Source organism: Chlorocebus sabaeus, chromosome 9, assembly GCF_047675955.1.
Source record: "Chlorocebus sabaeus isolate Y175 chromosome 9, mChlSab1.0.hap1, whole genome shotgun sequence".
NCBI lineage: Eukaryota > Metazoa > Chordata > Mammalia > Primates > Cercopithecidae > Chlorocebus > Chlorocebus sabaeus.
This window is the reverse complement of record NC_132912.1, coordinates 105677633-105697963: the sequence shown is the minus strand read 5'-3', so window position 1 is coordinate 105697963 and position 20331 is coordinate 105677633. Positions and strand designations below refer to the sequence as shown.

At 42.0% G+C, this 20331-nt stretch overlaps 1 protein-coding gene across 6 annotated transcripts in view; it reads right to left on the bottom strand.

The window, feature by feature from the left end:
- Window positions 1-2400: 2400 nt before the first annotated feature.
- AS3MT (arsenite methyltransferase) overlaps window positions 2401-20331 on the bottom strand; it is a 34825-nt gene continuing 16894 nt past the window's right edge. The window contains exons 10-12 of one of the 6 annotated variants that reach the window (XR_005244217.2): window positions 13044-13178; window positions 11357-11498; window positions 3340-3446 (exon numbers count right to left, since the gene is read on the bottom strand). Coding sequence is in view for 5 of the 6 variants with exons in the window: in XM_007963992.3 (XP_007962183.3) it covers window positions 3339-3446; window positions 13044-13178 (243 nt within the window). In the remaining variant the exon portion in view is untranslated. The other 5 variants (XM_073019304.1, XM_007963992.3, XM_073019306.1 and 2 more) reach the window with 5 other exon arrangements.

Sequence of the window (20331 nt, the reverse complement as noted above, 5' to 3'; positions counted from 1 at the left end):
TTAATTTTTTAGGCTGGGCACAGTGGCTCACGCCTGTAATCCCAGAACTTTGGGAGGCCAAGGCAGGTGGATCATGAGGTCAGGAGTTTAAGACCACCCTGGCTAACATGGTGAAACCTCGTCTCTACTAAAATTACAAAAATTAGCTGGGTGTGGTGGCACACGCCTATAATCTCAGCTACTCAGGAGACTGAGGCAACAGAATCACTTGAACCTGGGAGGTCGAGGTTGCAGTGAGCCAAGATCATGCCACTGCACTCCAGCCTGGGCAACAGAGCAAGACTCTGTCTTGAAAAAAATAAAAAATAAAAAAAATAAAAATTTTATTTTTTAGAGATGGGATCTTGCTAAGTTGCCCAGCCCAATCCCATTACTCAACATCTTTTTGGGGAACTGAGAGCTCAGAATGACAAGTAAAAAGCTAATACCTTCTCCTTGTAAATGCAAAAAAGCCTAATAAACCAAATAAACAAAACACCTCCCTTTCTTTTTTTTTCTGAGACAGAGTCTCGCTCTGCCACCCAGGTTGGAGTGCAGTGGTGGGATCTCGGCTCACTGCAACCTCCACTTCCCAGGTTCAAGCGAGTCTTGTGCCTCAGCCACCTGAGTAGCTGAGATTATAGGCGTTGGCCACCATGCCTGGCTAATTATTGTATTTTTAGTAGAGACAGGGTTTTGCCATATTAGCCATACTGTTCTTGAACTCCTGGCCTCAAGTGATTCACTCACCTCAGCCTTCCAAAGTGCTGGGATTACAGGCATGAACCACCACACCCAGTCAACAAAACACCCTTTAATCAGTTCCCCCCAAGCAGGGCCATCTTGTGCTCATGAAGAGCAAAGTATGCTTATTCTAGCTGTACCATTGTAGCTAATGCTGTAATGTACCATTTTCACATTAAAGTAGGTTATGACTAGATAGATACGGCACTCTAGAACCAAGCAAGCATGTTTAAAATCAAGGTCATGGAGGTGAATAGGACTTAAAAAGATACTACCTAGTTCTTTCCTCTGTCTGTAATAGTAAGTTAGGCTCTATAGCTGAACCTACTCAAAAATCTGATAATTTCTCCATATTAAACAGCTTTCTTAAAACAGATGTCTATCCTATGGCATCCATTCCAATGTTTTACATGCCTTGAAATTCTCAAACCCCTAGTTCAAAATCTCCTGGACCATGCCATGCCCCTGGTTCTTTTTGTACTGAGCCCAGGGCAACTGGTTGACATCAAAACCCTTGATTGGTTGAAGGCTGTTTGTTTATTTATTTTTATTTTTTGTTTTTGAGACAGAGTCTCGCCCTGTTGCCCAGCCTGGAGTGCAGTGGCGCGATCTTGGGTCACTGCAACATCTACCCACTGGATTCAAGCAATTCTCGTGCCTCAGCCTCGAGTAGCTGGGATTGCAGGCACGCACCACCACGCTGAGCTAATTTTTTGAATTTTTAGTAGAGACAGGGTTTCACCATGTTGCGCAGGCTGGTCTCGAACTCCTGAGCTCAAGCAATCCACCCACTTCAGCCACCCAAAGTGCTGGGATTACAGGTGTGAGCCACTGCACCCGGCCTGAAAGCTGTTTTTTAAAAACTGAATTATCCAGCTCCTGATGATAATGACCATGACTTATACCTCTCTGTGTCCTCCAATAAAGTCTTCAAGTACAGCTGGAATTCAAGTTATTTACCATCCTTGAACCTTTCTTTAATGTTCTTAATATTCTTTAACTATGGAAAAACTAGATCTATCATTTTGCTAAAAGTTTAACCAGGACACCTTATAAAGAAAAAGAAAACTTACCATGTTTACATCTCTTTCTTCCCTCCCCTCCCCTCCCCTCCCCTCCCCTTCCTCTCTCTCTCTTTCTTTGACAGAGTCTCACTCTGTCACTCAGGCTGGAGTGCAGTGGCGCGATCTTGGCTCACTAAAACCTCCACCTCCCAGGTTCAAGCAATTCTCGTGCCTTGGCCTCTGGAGTAGCTGGGATTACAGGCACATGCCACCACACCCGGCTAAGTTTTGAATTTTTAGTAGAGATGGGGTCTCACCATGTTGGTCAGGCTGGTCTCGAACTCCTGACCTCAAGTGATCCACCCGCCTTGACCTCCCAAAGTGCTGGGATTACAGGCATGAGCCATCATGCCCAGCCTATTTATTTGTTTTTTAGAGACAGGGTCTTGCTCTGTCACCCAGCTGGAGTGCAGTGGTGCGATCATAGCTCACTGCAGCCTGGAAATCCTGGGCTCAAGCGATCCTCTTGCTTCAGCCTCCCCAGTAGCTGGGACTACAGGTACACACCACCATGCCTGGTCATTTTTACATCTTTTAGCTCTCTTTTTAAAAAACGATCGAACTCTATTCCTGATCCAGTTAGGATAATTTACAACAGATAATCACTATGTCATCAGTCATTAGGGTGAGATATTTATTATTCATTTGTTTTCTTGAGATACTTGATTCAAAGATGTTTATGATTAATTTGTTTTCTTAATTCTATTGCAAAAAAAGGAAAAAGAAAAATAAAAGCATTTGCTTAAAAGCTACCTCAAAAGTTCTCTTACCAAACATGATTTGGCAATCTTTGGCATGATTAGTATGATGGCAGTAGGAGCTTTGTTTAATAAGCAAACATGATGAAAAGTCCAAAAAGTGCCATGCAAAAGATCAGAAGGAAGATATTTTTCCTGAGCCCCTCTGCCAACTGTTATTTCTTCTGATGCCTTTCCTGCTTCTTAAACAAGCCTTAAGACAGCTTCTCTGTTCCATTTCTGACCACTACGTGGCACCAGAACTTTGAATTAGGAAATAGAAAAAAGTCTGCTTAACTAGTCTTCATATGATTTGCTGTGAATCTTTAATCAATGCCTTGTGAAAAAATTCATTTATTTTTTTCAGTGATTTGGAATATGGTGGCTCTCTGCCATTTGTTGTTGTTGTTTTTCTTTTTTTTTGATTTTGAGACAGAGTCTTGCTCTGTTGCCCAGGCTAGAGTACAGTGGCACAATGTTGACTCACTGCAGCCTCCACTTCCTGGGTTCAAGCAATTCTCCTGCATCAGCCTCCTTAGTAGCTGGGACTATAGATGTGCACCACCATGCCCAGCTAATTTTTTTGTATTTTTAGTAGAGACAGGATTTTACCATGTTGGCCAGGCTGGTATCAAACTCCTGACCTCAGGTGATCTGCCTGTCTCGGCCTCCCAAAGTGCTGGGATTATAGGCATGAGCCACCATGTCCAGCCCCATTTGTTGTTTCTTGTGGTCTGTGCTATGTGGAAAAGCAGGTTAAAAAACATGCAAATCACTCTTGCCCACTACTGTGATCCCCTGGTTGGCTGTAGATTTAGCAGCTTTTCTTTGTGCCACAGCAGCCTCCAGTAGCATCAGGGACACATCTGGACTTCATACTGTCAGACTCTTCTGCAAGCTTAAATGGATCTGTGATTATATCCTGTCAAAAGGCAAACCAAAATGAAAGGACAAGTTAAAGGTGTTTTTGATGTACCCAAACACTGATATTTCTGTTTGACTTAGGTTGACTTACACAGAACAGAGATAAAATTTTACAATTCCATGGGGTCCTGTGAGTAAAATCAGTCATTCTGCCATAAAGGCACTTGCTTCCTGAAGCTTCTAATGAAATTATTACCACTTTCAAGGTAAACTTCACTTAAAGCTTCTTAAAGATGGTCCCTATTGGGCAGAGCATTGATTTTTGCTCAGTTGATTATGTTTTGTGGGATTGTCATTTGCATGTGCCTTTTAAACTTCTTTGGGACTGAGATACAGAAATGCTGAAACTTCTTCTCTTCCCTTATTCTAATCTCCAGAAACATTTATACCAAACAGGAAAGTGAGTCCCAGATGTAGGGCTGTCACTAGCAATTGCTGATGCTCAGATGAAATTGCCAACAATGGCCAGACAGATCTCAGAGGAGAGTAAGATAAGACTGCTGTATTTATTTAAAAGACAAGACTGCTGTATTTATTTTCCTTCCTTTCACCTCCAAATGAGATACTTCTAACAATAGCACCAGTGGGGTCAGAGAAAAGCCAGGTACAGAGACAGGAAATCAAGAGCATGGGGGCTGGGCACGGTGGCTTATGCCTGTAATCCCAGCATTTTGGGAGGCCGAGGCAGGTGGATCACCTGAGGCCAGGAGTTCGAGACCAGCCTGGGCAATACAGCAAAATCCCATCTCTACTAAAAATACAAAAAGTTGCTGGGTGTGGTGGCACATGCCTGTATTCTCAGCTACTCAGGAGGCTGAGACAAGAGAATCGCTCGAACCTAGGAGGTGGAGGTTGCAGTGAGCTGAGATCACACCACTGCACTCCAACCTGGGTGACAGAGTTAGCCTCTATCTCAAAAAAAAAAAAAAAAAAAAAGCATGAACATGCCACTTTAAATAATGGTAATTAATTCATTATAACATAAATTTACAGTCCTACTACTTATTGTTGGTCACTGCAAATAGAGGGGTGTACAAGGCAGGCACAGACTCTACATTCATGAAACTCATAGACTAGTGGACTATTCCCTTTACTAAAGTGACTGACTTCCTGCTGGACTTGGTCTCTCTGTCCCTCAGTGTCTTCCTTTCCGAAATGAAGAGGTCTGCCTGCATCTGGTGAGATGAGCTTCTGGCAGGGGATCTCCAAGCCTGGAAGAAGGCCAGCTCTGCTGGTTGCTACTGCTAGGACTTCACATCGATTGCATTTCCACCTCTCAGTATACTGGAACTCCTGCTTGAAAGGGTTTGCCCTGGCCTGGTGCGGTGGCTCATGTACTCTGGGAGTAATCCCAGCACTCTGGGAGGGCAAGGCAGCAGATCACCTGAGGTCAGGAGTTCGAGACCAGCCTGGCCAACATGGTGAAACCCCGTCTCTACTGAAAATACAAAAATTAGTTGGGCACGGCAGCTACTAGGGAGGCTGAGGCAGGAGAATCGCTTGAACCCTCTTCTTCCCACTCAATGATCTATCTACCAACAGGAGATGGTGATATCAATATCACTTCTAAATGCATGCTTCTAGTTCAAAAAGATCTCAAGACTTGAAGGAAATGAAAGGTGGGGTGCCCAGATAAGCAGTCCTTTCCTGCACCAGCATCCTGTGAGTCTATGAAAAGTTTAGCTATGGAGAGATGGAGCAGCACACTGGCTTAGAGTGTCAGCTCCAGAATCAGATGTGGGTACAAATTCACCACTTTCTAGCTGTATGACTTTGGATTTGTAAATGAATCTTTCGGAGCCTCAGTCTCTCTATCTGTCAAATGAAGATAATAAGGGTTATTGTAAGGACTAAATGACAGGGTGCCTTAAACATATTAACTATTCAATAAAAGTTAATTCCTCTATATTACTGCTATGATTGTTACTGCTTTTACTACCATTACTACTAAGACAGTCCATCGCCCTAATCCTGTTAGCATCATTTCAGATGCTGCAGTGTTTTGTTGTTTTTTATGTTTGTTTTTGAGACGGAGTCTCCCTTTATTGCCAAGGCTGGAGTGCAGTGGCATGATCTTGGCTCACTGCAACCTCTGCCTCCCAGGTTCAAGTGATTCTCCTGCCTCAGCCTCCCAAAAAGCTGAGACTACAGGCACCCACCACCACACCCAGCTAATTTTTATATTTTTAGTAGAGAGGGGGTTTCACCATGTTGGACAGGCTGCTCTTGAACTCCTGACCTCAAGTGATCCACCCGCCTCAGCCTCCCAAAGTGCTGGGATTACAGGCTGGAGCGACTGCGCCCAGCCAGATGCTGCAGTGTTTTAATAGTGTTAATTGTTTTAATGGCAAAATACACTTTGCATATCAGGATTGAAAAGAAGATGAAGAAAAGAAAATGCAGAAGGACTTTCAAGACGTTAAGTACATGCAAGACCCTGCATGCCACCTGCATGTACTGTCTGTACTCCAGCGTTTATCATAAAGGTCTTCCGTTTAAAAAAAAAAAAAGATAAGAATGTCCTTCCCTAAGAGCACAAGGTTATATTCCTAGGTCACACAGCTGTTTCATTTATTAAAATCTTCCTTCAGTGTCACTTATTCCCATTTCAAAAACTTGAAACTGACCTAAAGACACTGGCACATCTGCAGGCTGAAATAAATTAAAGCAGAAAGGAGACCTTATGTTGGGATAAACCAGTTCAAATATGTGGAATTTTACAATTCATATCTAAGGTCAAGAACCTCCTGTACATGCGTTGCATGCACACTGGGAGGGAGAACAAGGGCAGCTACACTGAAAGAAAATGGTCGTCTGCAGAAGCAAACTCATTTAATTCCTTTTTTTTTAAAAAAATAGCCAGAGTGGCTGGGCACAGTGGCTCACACCTGTCATCCCAGCACTTTGGGAGGTCGAGGCGGGCGGACTGCCTGAGCTCAGGAGTACGCGACCAGCCTGGGCAACATGGTGGAACCTCGTCTCTACTAAAATACAAAAAATGAGCCGGGCGTGGAGGCATGTGCCTGTAGTCCCAGCTACTCAGGAAGTTGAGGCAGGAGAATTGCTTGAACCTAGGAGGCAGAGGAGTGAGCCAAGATCGTGCCACTGCACTTCAGCCTGGGTGACAGAGCGAGACTCTGTCTCAAAAACAAACAAAAAAAAAATTAGCCAGAGTACACTGAAAATGCTGTAGCTCAAGGAAAGACCCTCTTTACTTGTAAGCATTATCTTCTGATAGCTTTTTTTTTTTTTTTTTTTTGAGACAGAGTCTCGCTCTGTTGCCCAGGCTGGAGTGCAGTGGTATGATCTCGGCTCACTGCAAGCTCCGTGTCCTGGGTTCACGCCATTCTCCTGCCTCAGTCTCCCGAGTAGCTGGGACTACAGGCGTCAGCCACCACACCCGGCTAATTTTTTGTATTTTTAGTAGAGATGGGGTTTCACCGTGTTAGCCAGAATGGTCTCGATCTCCTGACCTCGTGATCCACCCGCCTTGGCCTCTCAAAGTGCTGGGATTGTAAGCCTGAGCCACCGCGCCCGGCCTTCTGATAGCTTTTATAACCAGTATTTAGGAAACCAGGTTTTAGAAGAATTAGAATGATAAAAACCTTTCAAAATAAATATTGATTCTCATCAGCAGGTTTTCTTATCAATGAACTCTCAGGAGTTTCAAAATATCAGTGACGTATTTTTGAAATGTTTAATGAATTGAATACTCAAAAGCCAGATCTCTCTGCTTTCCACAGTATCACCTTCTTTGAACAACAGAAGAGTCAGAAGAGCAGAGTGCTGAATAATTTAATAAAGCAAAGAAAGTAAATCACTCTTCAGCTCTAGGTGGCTTGTATACTGGGCTTGGGTTAGATTCATGCTGGTAATACTGGCTCCAGATTTTGGGGTCCAGGATTCTTATATTTTAGGTTCAATTAACCTTCCCCAACTACAAACGTACCGTTTTTGAAAGTGATTTCTCAAAAAGCTTTGTGCTTTTTTTTTTTTTTTTTTTTTTGAGGCAGGGTCTTGCTCTGTTGTCCAGGCTGGGGTACAGTATTGCAATCACGGCTCACTCCAACCTCCACATCCCAGGCTCAAAACGATCCTCCTGCCTCAGCCTCCCAAGTAACTGGGATTATAGGCATTTGCCACCATGCCCAGCTAATTTTTGTATTTTTAGTAGAAACACAGTTTCAGCATGTTGGCCAGCCTGCTCTTGACCCCCTGACCTCAAGTGGTCTGCCAGCCTCAGCCTCCCAAAGTGCTGAGATTGACTGGGCACAGTGGCTCATGCTTGTAATCCCAGCACTTTGGGAGGCCAAGGCAGGTGGATTGCCTGAGGTCAGGAGTTCGAGACCAGCCTGACCAACATGGTAAAACCCCGTCTCCATGAAAAATACAAAAATTAGCCGGGCATGATGGTGCACACCTGTAATCCCAGCTACTTGGGAGGCTGAGGCAGGAGAACCACTTGAACCCAGGAGGCGGAGGTTGCAGTGAGCCAAGACTGTGCCATTGCACTCCAGCCTGGGCAACAAGAGCGAAGCTCTGTCTCCAAAAAAAAAAAAAAAAAAAAAGCTAGTATTGTTTTGTTGTTGTTGTTTATTTGTTTTTGTTTTTTTGAGATGCAGTTGTGCTCTTGTTGCCCAGGCTGGGCAACCTAGGTGGGTGGATCACCTGGTGGCGTGAGCCACCACGCCTGGCAAAGTTAGTATTACTGTAACAATGGTTTGTAACTCTACTTTTTGTTTTCCACATGATTTAGGAGACCAGTGCATTTAAAATAATTACTAGTTTATGTTTTGGGGGCACAAAATGAATAAAAACATAATTTTGTGATATCAAGAACTAGAAAGACCTGGGCATGGTAGTTCATGCCTATAATCCCAGTACTTTGGGAGGCCAAGGCTGGTGGATCATCTGATGTCAGGAGTTCGAGACCAGGCTGGCCAACATGGTGAAACCCCACCTCTACTAAAAATACAAAAAATTAGCTAGGCATGGTGGCTGGCACCTGTAATCCCAGCTACTTGTGAGGCTGGGGCAGGAGAATCACTTGAATCCAGGAGGTGGAGGCTGCAGTGAGCCAAGATTGTGCCACTGCAGTCCAGCCTGGGTGATTGAGTAAAATTCTGTTAAAATAAAAAATAAAAATAAAATTAAAAAAAAAAAAAAAACCTAAAACGGTTGAGAACAAGCTTTAAAGGAGCAGAATTTTAGTATGTTATTGAAGTTAAGCTGTATAAATTCAAATTAGGCTGTCATAACTGTAGGATGTTAAATATTGTCAACAAAAGGAGTCAAACTCTAAAATACTTGAAAAGATTTTTTTCTGAGCCAAATAAGTTACCAGTGGCCTTGACACAGCCCTCGGGAGATCTGCAAACATGTGCCCAAAGTGGTCACCCTATAACTTGGTTTTATACATTTTAGAGAGATATAAGATATCGATCAATACATATAATATGTACATTGGTTCAGGCCAGAAACGTGGGACAACTGGAAGTGGGGGCTTCCAGGTCATAGGCAGATTCAAAGATTTTGTGATTGGCAATTGGTTGAGTTATAATCCAGAGACCTGGGATCAATAGAAGGGAGTGTCTAGGTTGTGATAAGAGGTGTGTAGACCAAAGTTTTATCATGCAGATGAAGCCTCCAGGTAGCAGGCTTTGGAGAGAATAGATTGTAAATGTTTCTTTTCAGATTTAAAGAGTCTGTTCTATCAGTCTTAAGATAATGCTGGTCAGCAGTGTCTGAATTCCAAAAGGGAGGAGGGAATAATGAGACACGTCCAACTTCTCTTTCCCTTCATGACCTGAACTAGTTTTCAGGTTAACTTTGGAATGCCTTTGGCCAACAGGAGGGGTCCATTCAGATGGTTGGGGGTTTAGAATTTTATTTTTGATTTACTTTCTCCTCATTCTGGCCTAGATTTGTCAGAGGCAACATCAGTGGTCACCAAACTTTTATTTTATCTCATTGTGTTGCTGGGGTGGCATGGCTGCCTTCCCTGGGTCCATCCTGTCCCTTGGTGGGACCCCTATGGTCAAGGGGCTTAGAGCCAAAAAACATATAGCGAATTTGAAAGTTCTAGGCCAGGCCAGGCGTGGTGGTTCACGCCTGTAATCCCAGCACTTTGGGAGGCCGAGACAGGTTGATCACCTGAGGTCAGGAGTTTGAGACCAGCCTGACTAATATGGTGAAACCCCGTTTCTACTAAAAATATAAATTAGGGCCAGGCACGGTGGCTCATGCCTGTCATCCCAGCACTTTGGGAGGCTGAGGTGGGCAGATCATGAGGTCAGGAGTTCGAGACCAGCCTGGCCAATATGGTGAAACCCTGTCTCTACTAAAAAAAAAAAAAAAAATTAGCCGGGTGTGGTGGCAGGCACCTGTAGTCCCATCTACTCTGGAGGCTGAGGCAGAAGAATCGCTTGAACAAAGGAGATGGAGGTTGCAGTGAGCCGAGATCGCACCACTGCACTCTAGCCTGGGCAACAGAGCGAGACTCCATCACAAAAATAAAAAAAGAAAAAAAATTAGCTGGGCATGGTGGCACATGCCTGTAATCACAGCTACTCAGGAGACTGAGGCAGGAGAATCGCTTGAACCTGTGAGGGAGAGGTTGCAGTGAGACGAGATCACGCCACTGTACCCCAGCCTAGGTGAGAGAGCAAGACCCTGTCCCAAAAAAAAAAGAAAGTTCTAGGCCAGATGGGAATGGATGTGGATAGGCGATCATAAACCCTTAAAATTTCTTAATATAAAAGCCAACAAACAAAAAGCCAAAAGTGAGGTAAAAAAATTGACTTATCGGCCGGGCGCGGTGGCTCAAGCCTGTAATCCCAGCACTTTGGGAGGCCGAGACGGGCGGATCACGAGGTCAGGAGATCGAGACCATCTTGGCTAACACGGTGAAACCCCGTCTCTACTAAAAAATACAAAAAACTAGCCGGGTGAGGTGGCGGGCGCCTGTAGTCCCAGCTACTCAGGAGGCTGAGGCAGGAGAATGGCATAAACCCGGGAGGCAGAGCTTGCAGTGAGCTGAGATCCGGCCACTGCACTCCAGTCTGGGCGACAGAGCAAGACTCCGTCTCAAAAAAAAAAAAAAAAAAATTGACTTATCTTTAACTTCTATGTGTTGCACTACTGTAATTTTGGTTTTAGTTACAGACTTACAGCAATTAGCTATACAAAACATAAGCATTGTTAAAACCTTTTAAGCTAAGGAATTTAGAGACTTCTGTTGTGCTACAATGTTTTTTGTGGTCTTTCAATAATTTGTTCTAAAATTATTTATTTATTTATTTATTTATTTATTTTGAGACAGAGTCTCGCTCTGTTGCCAGGCTGGAGTGCAGTGGCACGATCTCGATCTCGTCTCACTGCAACCTCCGCCTCCTGGGCTCAAGCAATTCTCCTGTGTCAGCCTCCCAAGTAGCTGGGACTACAGGCGCATGCCATCATGCCCGGCTAATTTGTTTTTTTGTATTTTAGTAGAGATGGGGTTTTACCATGTTGCCCAGGCTGGTCTCAAACTCCTGAGCTCAGGCAATCTGCCCACCTTGGCCTCCCAAAGTGCTAGGATTACAGGTGTGAGCCACTGTGCCTGGCCTCTTCTAAAATTTTAAAAAATATTTATGTTATCTGCATAAATCTCATAACTCAGAGTATTAAACCTAGGAGGCTTTGACATGAGGTACCTTTATATCCTCTCAGTAAGAATTTTCTTTTCATTCTACGGGAAGCAGGAAATTCTTTATGGTTGGGATGGATGAAAAGGTGCCACACATATAATAACCCAGGAGGCAGAGTCCCTTATTTTACCAGCTGTTTAGGCATCTGTGTGCCCATTTTTGATTTGGAGGGTCTGAACTAATCCTCTCAAAACTGGCCCTTAGAGTCTCACACACCTACCTCTTCTGTGATAGGTCCCTGGGCCTAGAGAAGGGTGCTTATATAATTTTAGCAGCAAGGAATTTGCAGTGAAAAGCAGATTAGGACCAGTGCGATTCCAAATGGGAATTCTCTAGCCTTAGAATACCATGATTCTGGTTTCCTTGGAAGTAAAAGAAGGAGATATAAATAACATTAATAATATGACAGTCAAAAGAGTATTCGTGTATCAGAACATAAAAAGGAACCTATTCCATTTAGGGCACAAACTAAAAACATGAAGAAAAATTATAACCTGGTTTATCTTTAAAGGGTTATTGTAGCCAATAATTAATGATTCAATATGCATTCAAAAACAAAAGTCCAGGCTGGAAATCTAGTAACAAGTATTATAGTTTTCCTTTGAAACCATTTCTCTCTCTAGCCTTTTTTTTTTTTTTTTTTTTTGAGACAGAGTCTCACTCTGTTGCCCAGGCTGGAGTGCAGTGGTTTGCCCTCCACCTCCCTGAGCTCAAGCAATCCTCCCATTCCAGCCTCTTGAGTAGCTGAGATTACTTGCATGCACCACCATACCCAGCTAATTTTTTTGTATTTTTGGTAGAGATGGGGTTTCAACATGTTGCCCAGGCTGGTCTCAAACTCCTGGGCTCAAGCAATCTGCCTGTCTCAGCCTTCCAAAGTGCTGGGATTATGAGTGTGAACTTCTGCGCCCAGCTCCTCCTTTTATACTAAAGACAAATTATAGTAAGGCCACTTTGTGTGCTAAATAAATTCTAGGCTTATTATACTTTGCCTGATCATTTGCATAAAGTCCAGCAAGAATTTGGCCATATAGGCCCTTTTCAAGTTGGCTTTGCTGGAACTTTACCTAAAAATGTTATTCCAGTCAAAGCCTTGGTAAAATAACCAAGTGTCTCCAATTGTCTTGTTTTGAAAGAAAAGACTCTTACTAAACTTATGCAAATAACTGTATTATTATAAAATCAGAATACTCATGAAAGGTTTCTGAATTTTGGAGAACTTGTTAAAGTAGGTAGAATAGCTAGTCAGGCGTGAGCAGGGCAGGAGAGGGCTCCCCCAACCGACTCCGCCAGGAATGTCAGGCCAGCATTGAGTGATGATCAGGTGGTTGTTAACTGTCTCTCGAAAATCACAGTTGGTTGCAGACAGCAGCAGGGAAAGGAAGTCTCTCAATAAACAGAAACACCTGAAACTGGTGATCAGCAGCTTCCCAATAAGATCTCAGGAGTTGGGCAAGTGGGCTCAAGCATGCACATTAAGAGGCAAAATGGTAGTGTTTAACTGGTATATAACCTTCTAACAACATTTGACCAGTAAGGGAAGCGTGCCTCAAGAGAGTATGCATACTGGCTGGGCACAATGGCTGACGCCTGTAATCCCAGCACTTTGGGAGACTGAGGCAGGTGGGTCACCTGAGGTCAGGAATTCAAGACCAGCCTGGCCAACATGGCGAAACCCCATGTCTACTAAAAAATGCAAAAATTATCCGGGTGTGGTGGTGGGTGCCTGTAATTCCAGCTAATCGGGAGGCTGAGGCAGGGAGAATTGCTTGAACCCAGGAGGCGGAGGTTGCAGTGAACCAAGATCGCAATACTGCACTCCAGCCTGGGTGAAAGAGAGAGACTCTGTCTCAAAAATAAATAAATAAAATAAAATAGTTCTCTGAGGTAGTGAAAGCCAGACAAACCTTTAACTCTAAAGCAGAACAGCTTCCAGATATTGGCAACTTCTCTCCAATTGGTCTGATCAGAAAATCTTGAGCAAATCGTGAATTCTTCAAGATAGCTGCTGTTTCTTCATCCACTTCAACAATTTCACCTTCCTAAACAGTAGTATAAAAAAACATCTACTAAGAGTTGCAACTTTAGTCTCAATAGAAGAAAAATGCCCAGAAGTACCGTTTTCTCCACATCCTCACCAGCACTAATCCTTATACACTACTGGTGGGAATTTAAATTAGTACAGCCATTATGGAAAACAGTATGGAGATTCCTCAAAAAATTAAAAATAGAACTACTATATGACCCAGCAATCCCCCTACTGGGTATATATCTTTAAAAAATGAAATTGGCCAGGCACGGTAGCTCATGCCTGTAATCCCAGCACTTTGGGAGGCTGAAGCGGGTGGATCATGAGGTCAGGAGTTCGAGACCAGCCTAGCCAATATGATGAAACCCTGTCTCTACTAAAAATATTAAAAAATTAGCTGGGTATGGTGGCATGTGCCTGTAATCCAAGCTATTCAGGAGGCTGAGGCAGAAGAATCTCTTGAATCCAGGAGGCGGAGGTTATAGTGAGCTGAGATCACACCACTTCTTTCCAGCCTAGGCAACAGAGTGAGACTCTATCTCAAAAGAAAAAGAAAATGAAATCAGTACGTCAAGGAAATATCTGCACTCCTAATATCTGCACAACTAACGCTGACTGTTGACTGCAGCATTAATCACAATAACCAAGATATGGAATCAACCTAAGCATCCATCAGTGGATGAATGGATGAGGAAAATGTGGCGTATATACACAATGGAATACTATTCAGATTTTTAAAAAGAAGGAAATCCTGTCAGTTGCAGCAACATGCATGGAACTGCAGGTCATTATGTTAAGAGAAATAAGGCAAACACAGAAAGACAAATATCATATGTTCTCACTGATATGTGGAAGCTAAAAAAGTGGATCTTATTAAGATAGAGAGTATACTGATAGCTACCAAAGGCCAGAAAGAGTACAGAATGGGGGAGATAAAGAGAAGTTGATTAATGGTTACAAACATAGGGTTCGATGAAATAAATAAGACCTAGTGTTTGATATATCAGTAAAGTGACTAGTTTACAATAATATATTGTATATTCCAAAATAGCTAGAAGAGAATAATTTGAATGTTTCTAACATAAACAAAAGACAGGGCCAGGTGTGGTGGCTCCCAGCACTTTGAGAGGCTGAGGCGGATGGATCGCCTGAGGTCAGGAGTTCGAGACCAGGCTGACCAACATGGTAAAACCCTGTCTCTACTAAAAATACAAAATTAGCCGGGCATGGTGGCACATGCCTGTAATCCCAGCTACTTGGGAGACTGAGGCAGGAGAATTGCTTGAGCCTGGGAGGCGGAGGTTGTGGTGAGCCGAGATCGCACCATTGCACTCCAGCCTGGGCAAAAAGAGCGAAACTCCGTCTCAAAAAAAAAAAAAAAAGAAAGAAAGAAAAGACAAATATTGAAGGTGATAGTTATCCCAATTACACTAATTTGATCTTTACAATTATATTAATGTATCAAATTATCATATGAACCCCCCAAAAATCTACATCAATTATGCATCAATTTTTTAAAAATGTTAAGTCTTTATGTATCAATAATAACACTGAATGAAAATGGACTCAATTCTCCAATTAAGAGGCATAGTGCTGTGAAAAAGCTTGTGGCAAAGAGGGGCAAAAAAAGAAGCAGGTTCTGACATTCACTCTTGACTGCACCCACCTTGTAGAAAATGGAGTCATAGATGCTGCCAATTTTGAGCAGTTTTTGCAAGAGAGGATCAAAGTGAATGGAAAAGCTGGGAATCTTGGTGGAGCATTATAACCATCGAAAGGAACAAGAGCAAGATCACTGTGACTTCTGAGGTACCTTTTCCAAAAGGTATTTGAAATATCTCACCAAAAAATATTTGAAGAATAATCTATGTGATTGGTTGTGTGTAGTTGCTAATAGCAAAAAGAGTTATTATGAATGAAGTTACTTCCAAATTAACCTGGACGAAGAAGAGGAGGAAGGTGAATATAAAAATTTATTTATCTGGAATATTTTGTATGAGTTCTTGAATAAAACTTGGGAACCTCCACCCCCAAAAAAGGTATAGAGTGGCTGAATGCATAAAAAAACTGGACCCAATTATATGCTGCCCACAATAAACCTACTTTATAAAAATACTGAAAGTGAAGGGGTGGAAAAAAGACATTCCAAGCAACTGGAAACCAAAAAAGAACAGGAGTGGCTATACTTATATCAGATAAAATAAACTATGAATCAAGGCTGTCAAAAAAAGCAAAGAAGGTCACTATATAATGATAAAGGGGTCAATTCAGCAAGAGGATATAAGTATCTATGCACCCAACATTGGAACTCCGAAGTATATAAAGCAAACATTAATAGATCTAAAAGAAGAAATATACTGTAATGCAATAGTAGTAGGGGACTTTAACACCACACCTCACTCTCAGTAAGACAGATCATCCAGGCAGAATAATAAAGAAACATTAAACTATATACTAGCTCAAATAGGCCTAGCTGACATTTACAGAACATTTCACCCAGCTGCTGCAGAATAGACATTCTGCTCAATAGCACGTAGAACATTCTCCAGCACAGACTATATCTTAGGCCACAAAACAAGTCTTAACAAATTCAAAAAAGTAGACATCATAACAAGTATCTTTCTCACCACAATGGAATAAAATTAGAAATCAGTAACAAGAACCTTGGAAAATACACAAACACATGGAAATTAAACAACATGCTACTGAATAACCAATGGGTCCGTGAAGAAATTAGGAGAAACATTTAAAATTTCTTGAAACAAATGAAAATGGAAATACAACATGCAAAAATCTATGGGATACAGCAGAAGCAGCACTAAGAGGAAAGTTTATAGCAATAAATACCTATATCAAAAAAGTAGAAAGATTTCAAATAAGACCAGGTGTGGTGGCCCATGCCTGTAATCTCAGCACTTTGGGAGGCCAAGGCAGGTGGATTGCTTGAGCCCAGGAGTTCAAGGGCAGCCTGGGCAACATGGTGAAAGCCTGTCTCTACAGAAAATACAAAAATCAGCCAGGCATGGTAGCCTGTAGTCCCAGCTACTTCAGATGCTGAGGTAGGAGGATCACCTGAGCCCAGGAGGTCAAAGCTGCCATGAACCATGATTGCGCCACTGCATTCCAGTCCAGGTGACAGAGTGAGACCCTGAGAAAGAAAGAAGAAAGGAAGGAAGGGCAGGGCGCGGTGGCTCACACCTGTAATCCCAGCACTTTGGGAGGCTGAGGCGGGCAGATCACAAGGTCAGGAGTTCGAGACCAACCTGGACAATATGGTGAAACCCCGTCTCTACTAAAAATTAAAAAAAAAAAATAGCCAGGTGTGGTGGTGCATGCCTGTAATCCCACCTACTTGGAAGGCTGAGGCAGGAGAATCTCTTGAACCTGGGAGGTGGAGGTTGCAGTGAGCCGAGATTGTGCCACTGCACTCCAGCCTGGGCGACAGAGCAAGATTCCACCTAAAAAAAAAAAAAAAGAAAGAAAAAGAGAGAAAGAAAGAAAAGAAAAAAGAAAATTGCTAAAAGAGTACACTTTAAGTGGTCTCATCACAAATAAATGGTGAATATGTGAGGTAATGCATTTTAATTTTCTCGATTTAGTCATTCCATAATGTACACGTATGTCAAAATATACCGTTGTACACCATAAATATATACATACAATTTTTTAAATTTGTCCATTAAAAAAATAAATAATGGGGGGAAAATTAGGGCTTTGGACTATTGGGGGTTTTTTGTTTGTTTGTTTGTTTTTGAGATGGAGTCTTGCTCTGTTGCCCAAGCTGGAGTGCAGTGGCACGATCTTGGCTCACTGCAACCTCCACCTCCCAGGTTAAAGCGATTCTCCTGCCTCAGCCTCACAAGTAGCTGGGATTACAGGCATGCGCCACCACGCCTGGCTAATTTTTGTATTTTTAGTGGAAATGGGGTGTCACCATGTTGGTCAGGCTGGCCTCGAACTCCTGACCTAAGGTAATCCATCCGCCTTGGCCTCCCAAAGTGCTGGGATTACAGGTGTGAGCCACCGCACCCGGCCAAGGACTGGTGGTTTTTAAAGTGCATTTCTGGCTGGGTACAGTGGCTCATATATATGTATATATATATATATATATATATATATATGTATATATATATATATAATTTTGCTTAAAAAATAATTGTATTAAAAATGGTTTTTGAAAACCACTGGAACAAATCAATGGTTTCAAAGGTCCTTCCCACTCTGATTCTATGAATCTACTGGAATAGGCAGCACATCAAGGAGTAGTGCATTAGTGAAAAGCATTAAGGGCTCCACCATACCAAGGAGTATTTAAGAAATTTGAAGGTGCGGCCAGGCACAGTGGCTCACGCCTGTAATCCCAGCACTTTGGGAGGCCGAGGCGGGTGGATTACCTGAGGTCAGGAGTTCAAGACCAGCCTGACCAACATGGTGAAACCCTGTCTCTAATAAAAATACAAAAATTAGCGGGGTATGGTGGCACACGCCTGCAATCCCTGCTACTCAAGAGGCTAAGGCAGGAGAATCAGCATGAACCCGGGAGGCAGAGGTTGCAGTGAGCCAAGATTGAGTCACTCACTGCGCTCCAGCCTAGGTGACAGAGCAAGACTCCATTTCAAAAATAAATAAATAAATAAATAAATAAATAAATAAATTTGAAGATGCTTAGCCAGGTGTAGTCCCAGACTTGGAAGGCTGAGGTGGAAGGATCCCTTGAGGCCAGGAGTTCAAGACTATAGTGGGCTATGCTTACACCTGTGAATAGCCACTGTACCCCAGTGTGGGCAACATAGCAAGTCCCTGTGTCTAAATAAAGAAATAAATACATTTTTTAAATTAAAAAAAAAAATCTGGAGATGCTATTTAGACCAAAAAATCAGAAGCCGGGCACAGTAACACATGCTTGCAACTTTGGGAGGCTGAGGTGGGAGAATTGCTTGAGGCTAGGAGTTCGAGACCACACTGGGCAATATAAGAACCTGTCTCGGCCGGGCGCAGTGGCTCACACCTGTAATCCCAGCACTTTGGGAGGCCGAGGCGGGTGGATCACAAGGTCAGGAGATGGAGACCACCCTGGCTAACACAGTGAAACCCCGTCTCTACTAAAAAAATACAAAAAATTAGCTGGGTGTGGTGGCGGGCACCTGTAGTCCCAGCTACTCAGGAGGCTGAGGCAGGAGAATGGCGTAAACCTGGGAGGCAGAGCTTGCAGTGAGCTGGGATTGGGCCACTGCACTGCAGCCTGAGTGACACAGCAAGACTCCATCTCAAAAAAAAAAAAAAAAGAACCTGTCTCACCAATAAAAAATTAAAAATAAAAAATTAGCCAGGCATGGTGACACATGCCTGTAGTCCCAGCTACTTGGGAGGCTGAGGTGGGAGAATCACTTGAGCCCAGGAGTTTGAGGTTACAGTGAGCTATGACTTTACCACTATACTCCAGCATGGGTGACAGAGACCCTGTCTCTAAAATAGATAAATAAATAAATAAATCAGAAAAATGAAATATTAATAGGAAGTTCTTCCACCTTTGGAATAAATAATGACTGTATCTTCTTTTCACTGAAATTGCCATATGTACCCAGTGTTTTGCTACATTATTGCTAATCTTTATAGAAATTCTGCAAAGCAAGTATTATTATCCCTGCTTTTACCGTAGAACAAACTGTAACCCAACGAATTTTGATGACTTCTTCAAGTTTACCCAAGTAATAAATAATAGAGCCAGAAAACATATACAATTCTGTGTTCCTCAGTAAATGAGATTAGCGTCTAATGAGTAGCACGCCTTTACTAACTTACTAAGTTGTAATATAAAATGATCTTTATTTAGTTAATTGCCAGAGAGATTTAGCATAATTTTGTTCTGGATTCAGTAAATCAAGTCAGCTTGGATCATTCACCTTAACCTTTCCTTTAGCAGTCACTAGTTTCCATTAAGTAGTGTTCTATAAACTTTGATCCAAAGCAGAATCAATGTCTTATCCGTCTTGTGACTTAAAGTTCTGTGACTGTGATGCATGTGAGTGTTCTGACTTCATCTGTTCCTCTGACTATGGTGTTTCGCTTACCATGGCATTCATAGGATGAAATGAATGACTGCCCAGAATGAGAATTTGTCCAGATTATTCAGATAAACATCATAAAGCAGAATACATGAATAAATAAGTAGAACATTAATAAAATTCCAAAATACTCAATGGGAAATGACTAGTAATACAGGCTTTCAAGAGTTGGTACCTTTTAGCTATATTTGCAGATACTCTGGGATTTTAAGGAACTGAGAAAACAGCAAAGTTGACTAAATTTTATATTTCTTATCCTCTAAATATTTTGATAATTTCTGGATTGGTGCAGTGATGTTTTTGTTCCTTCCATATTTATAAATGAAACATCTTTTTTTAGTGTTTCTAAACCTCAAATCTACCTGGCTTGAAATCAAGTGGTTGGAACACTGTTTGACTTTTATTTGAAGCATGTTGTTGATTGAAAATTTCATTGAGGAAGTTTTTAATCAGTATGGTCAGTTTGATTCTATAATGAGCACAGCAACTAATATTTTGAGGAGCTCTGTTTTAAGGACCAATGCTTAAGGTAGACTTTGTTCGTAAACAATATCCCAATAGATTTGTTGACTTGAGGTCTGGTTTTTTTGTTTTTTTTTTTCCTAATAGAATTAAGAATTCTAATGTTGAAAAACTATGCAAATTTGTATGGGACAAAGCCTAGAAAAGAGAAATGTAGATTGAATCATAATCTAAATTATGGTATGATACAAAAGGGAAAGTTTTGGTGCCATAATTTCTCCTTTCACTGGTGTTGGACTTAAATCAGTTGAAATGTATTTCTGTACCATAATTTATGCTTCAATAAAAGTTTAATTGTCTAGTGACATTCAGAAAAAAATAAAAAATAATAATACTAGAGCCAGAATTTGAACCCAGGTATCTGATTCCAAAGCCTGAACTTTCCCATTTTGAGAAAACAAATCTTACTATGCACAGGGCAGTAAAAATGCCAATTAGTGCCATCATTGAACATTAAAATTTCTTAATTCCTTGACAAAATTAAACAATTGAAATACTATTGTACATACTCCTACTCTTTTCCATCCTACTTCTCTATAACTCTATTAATCCAATGTCTGAATGAGGTTTCCTGTAAAA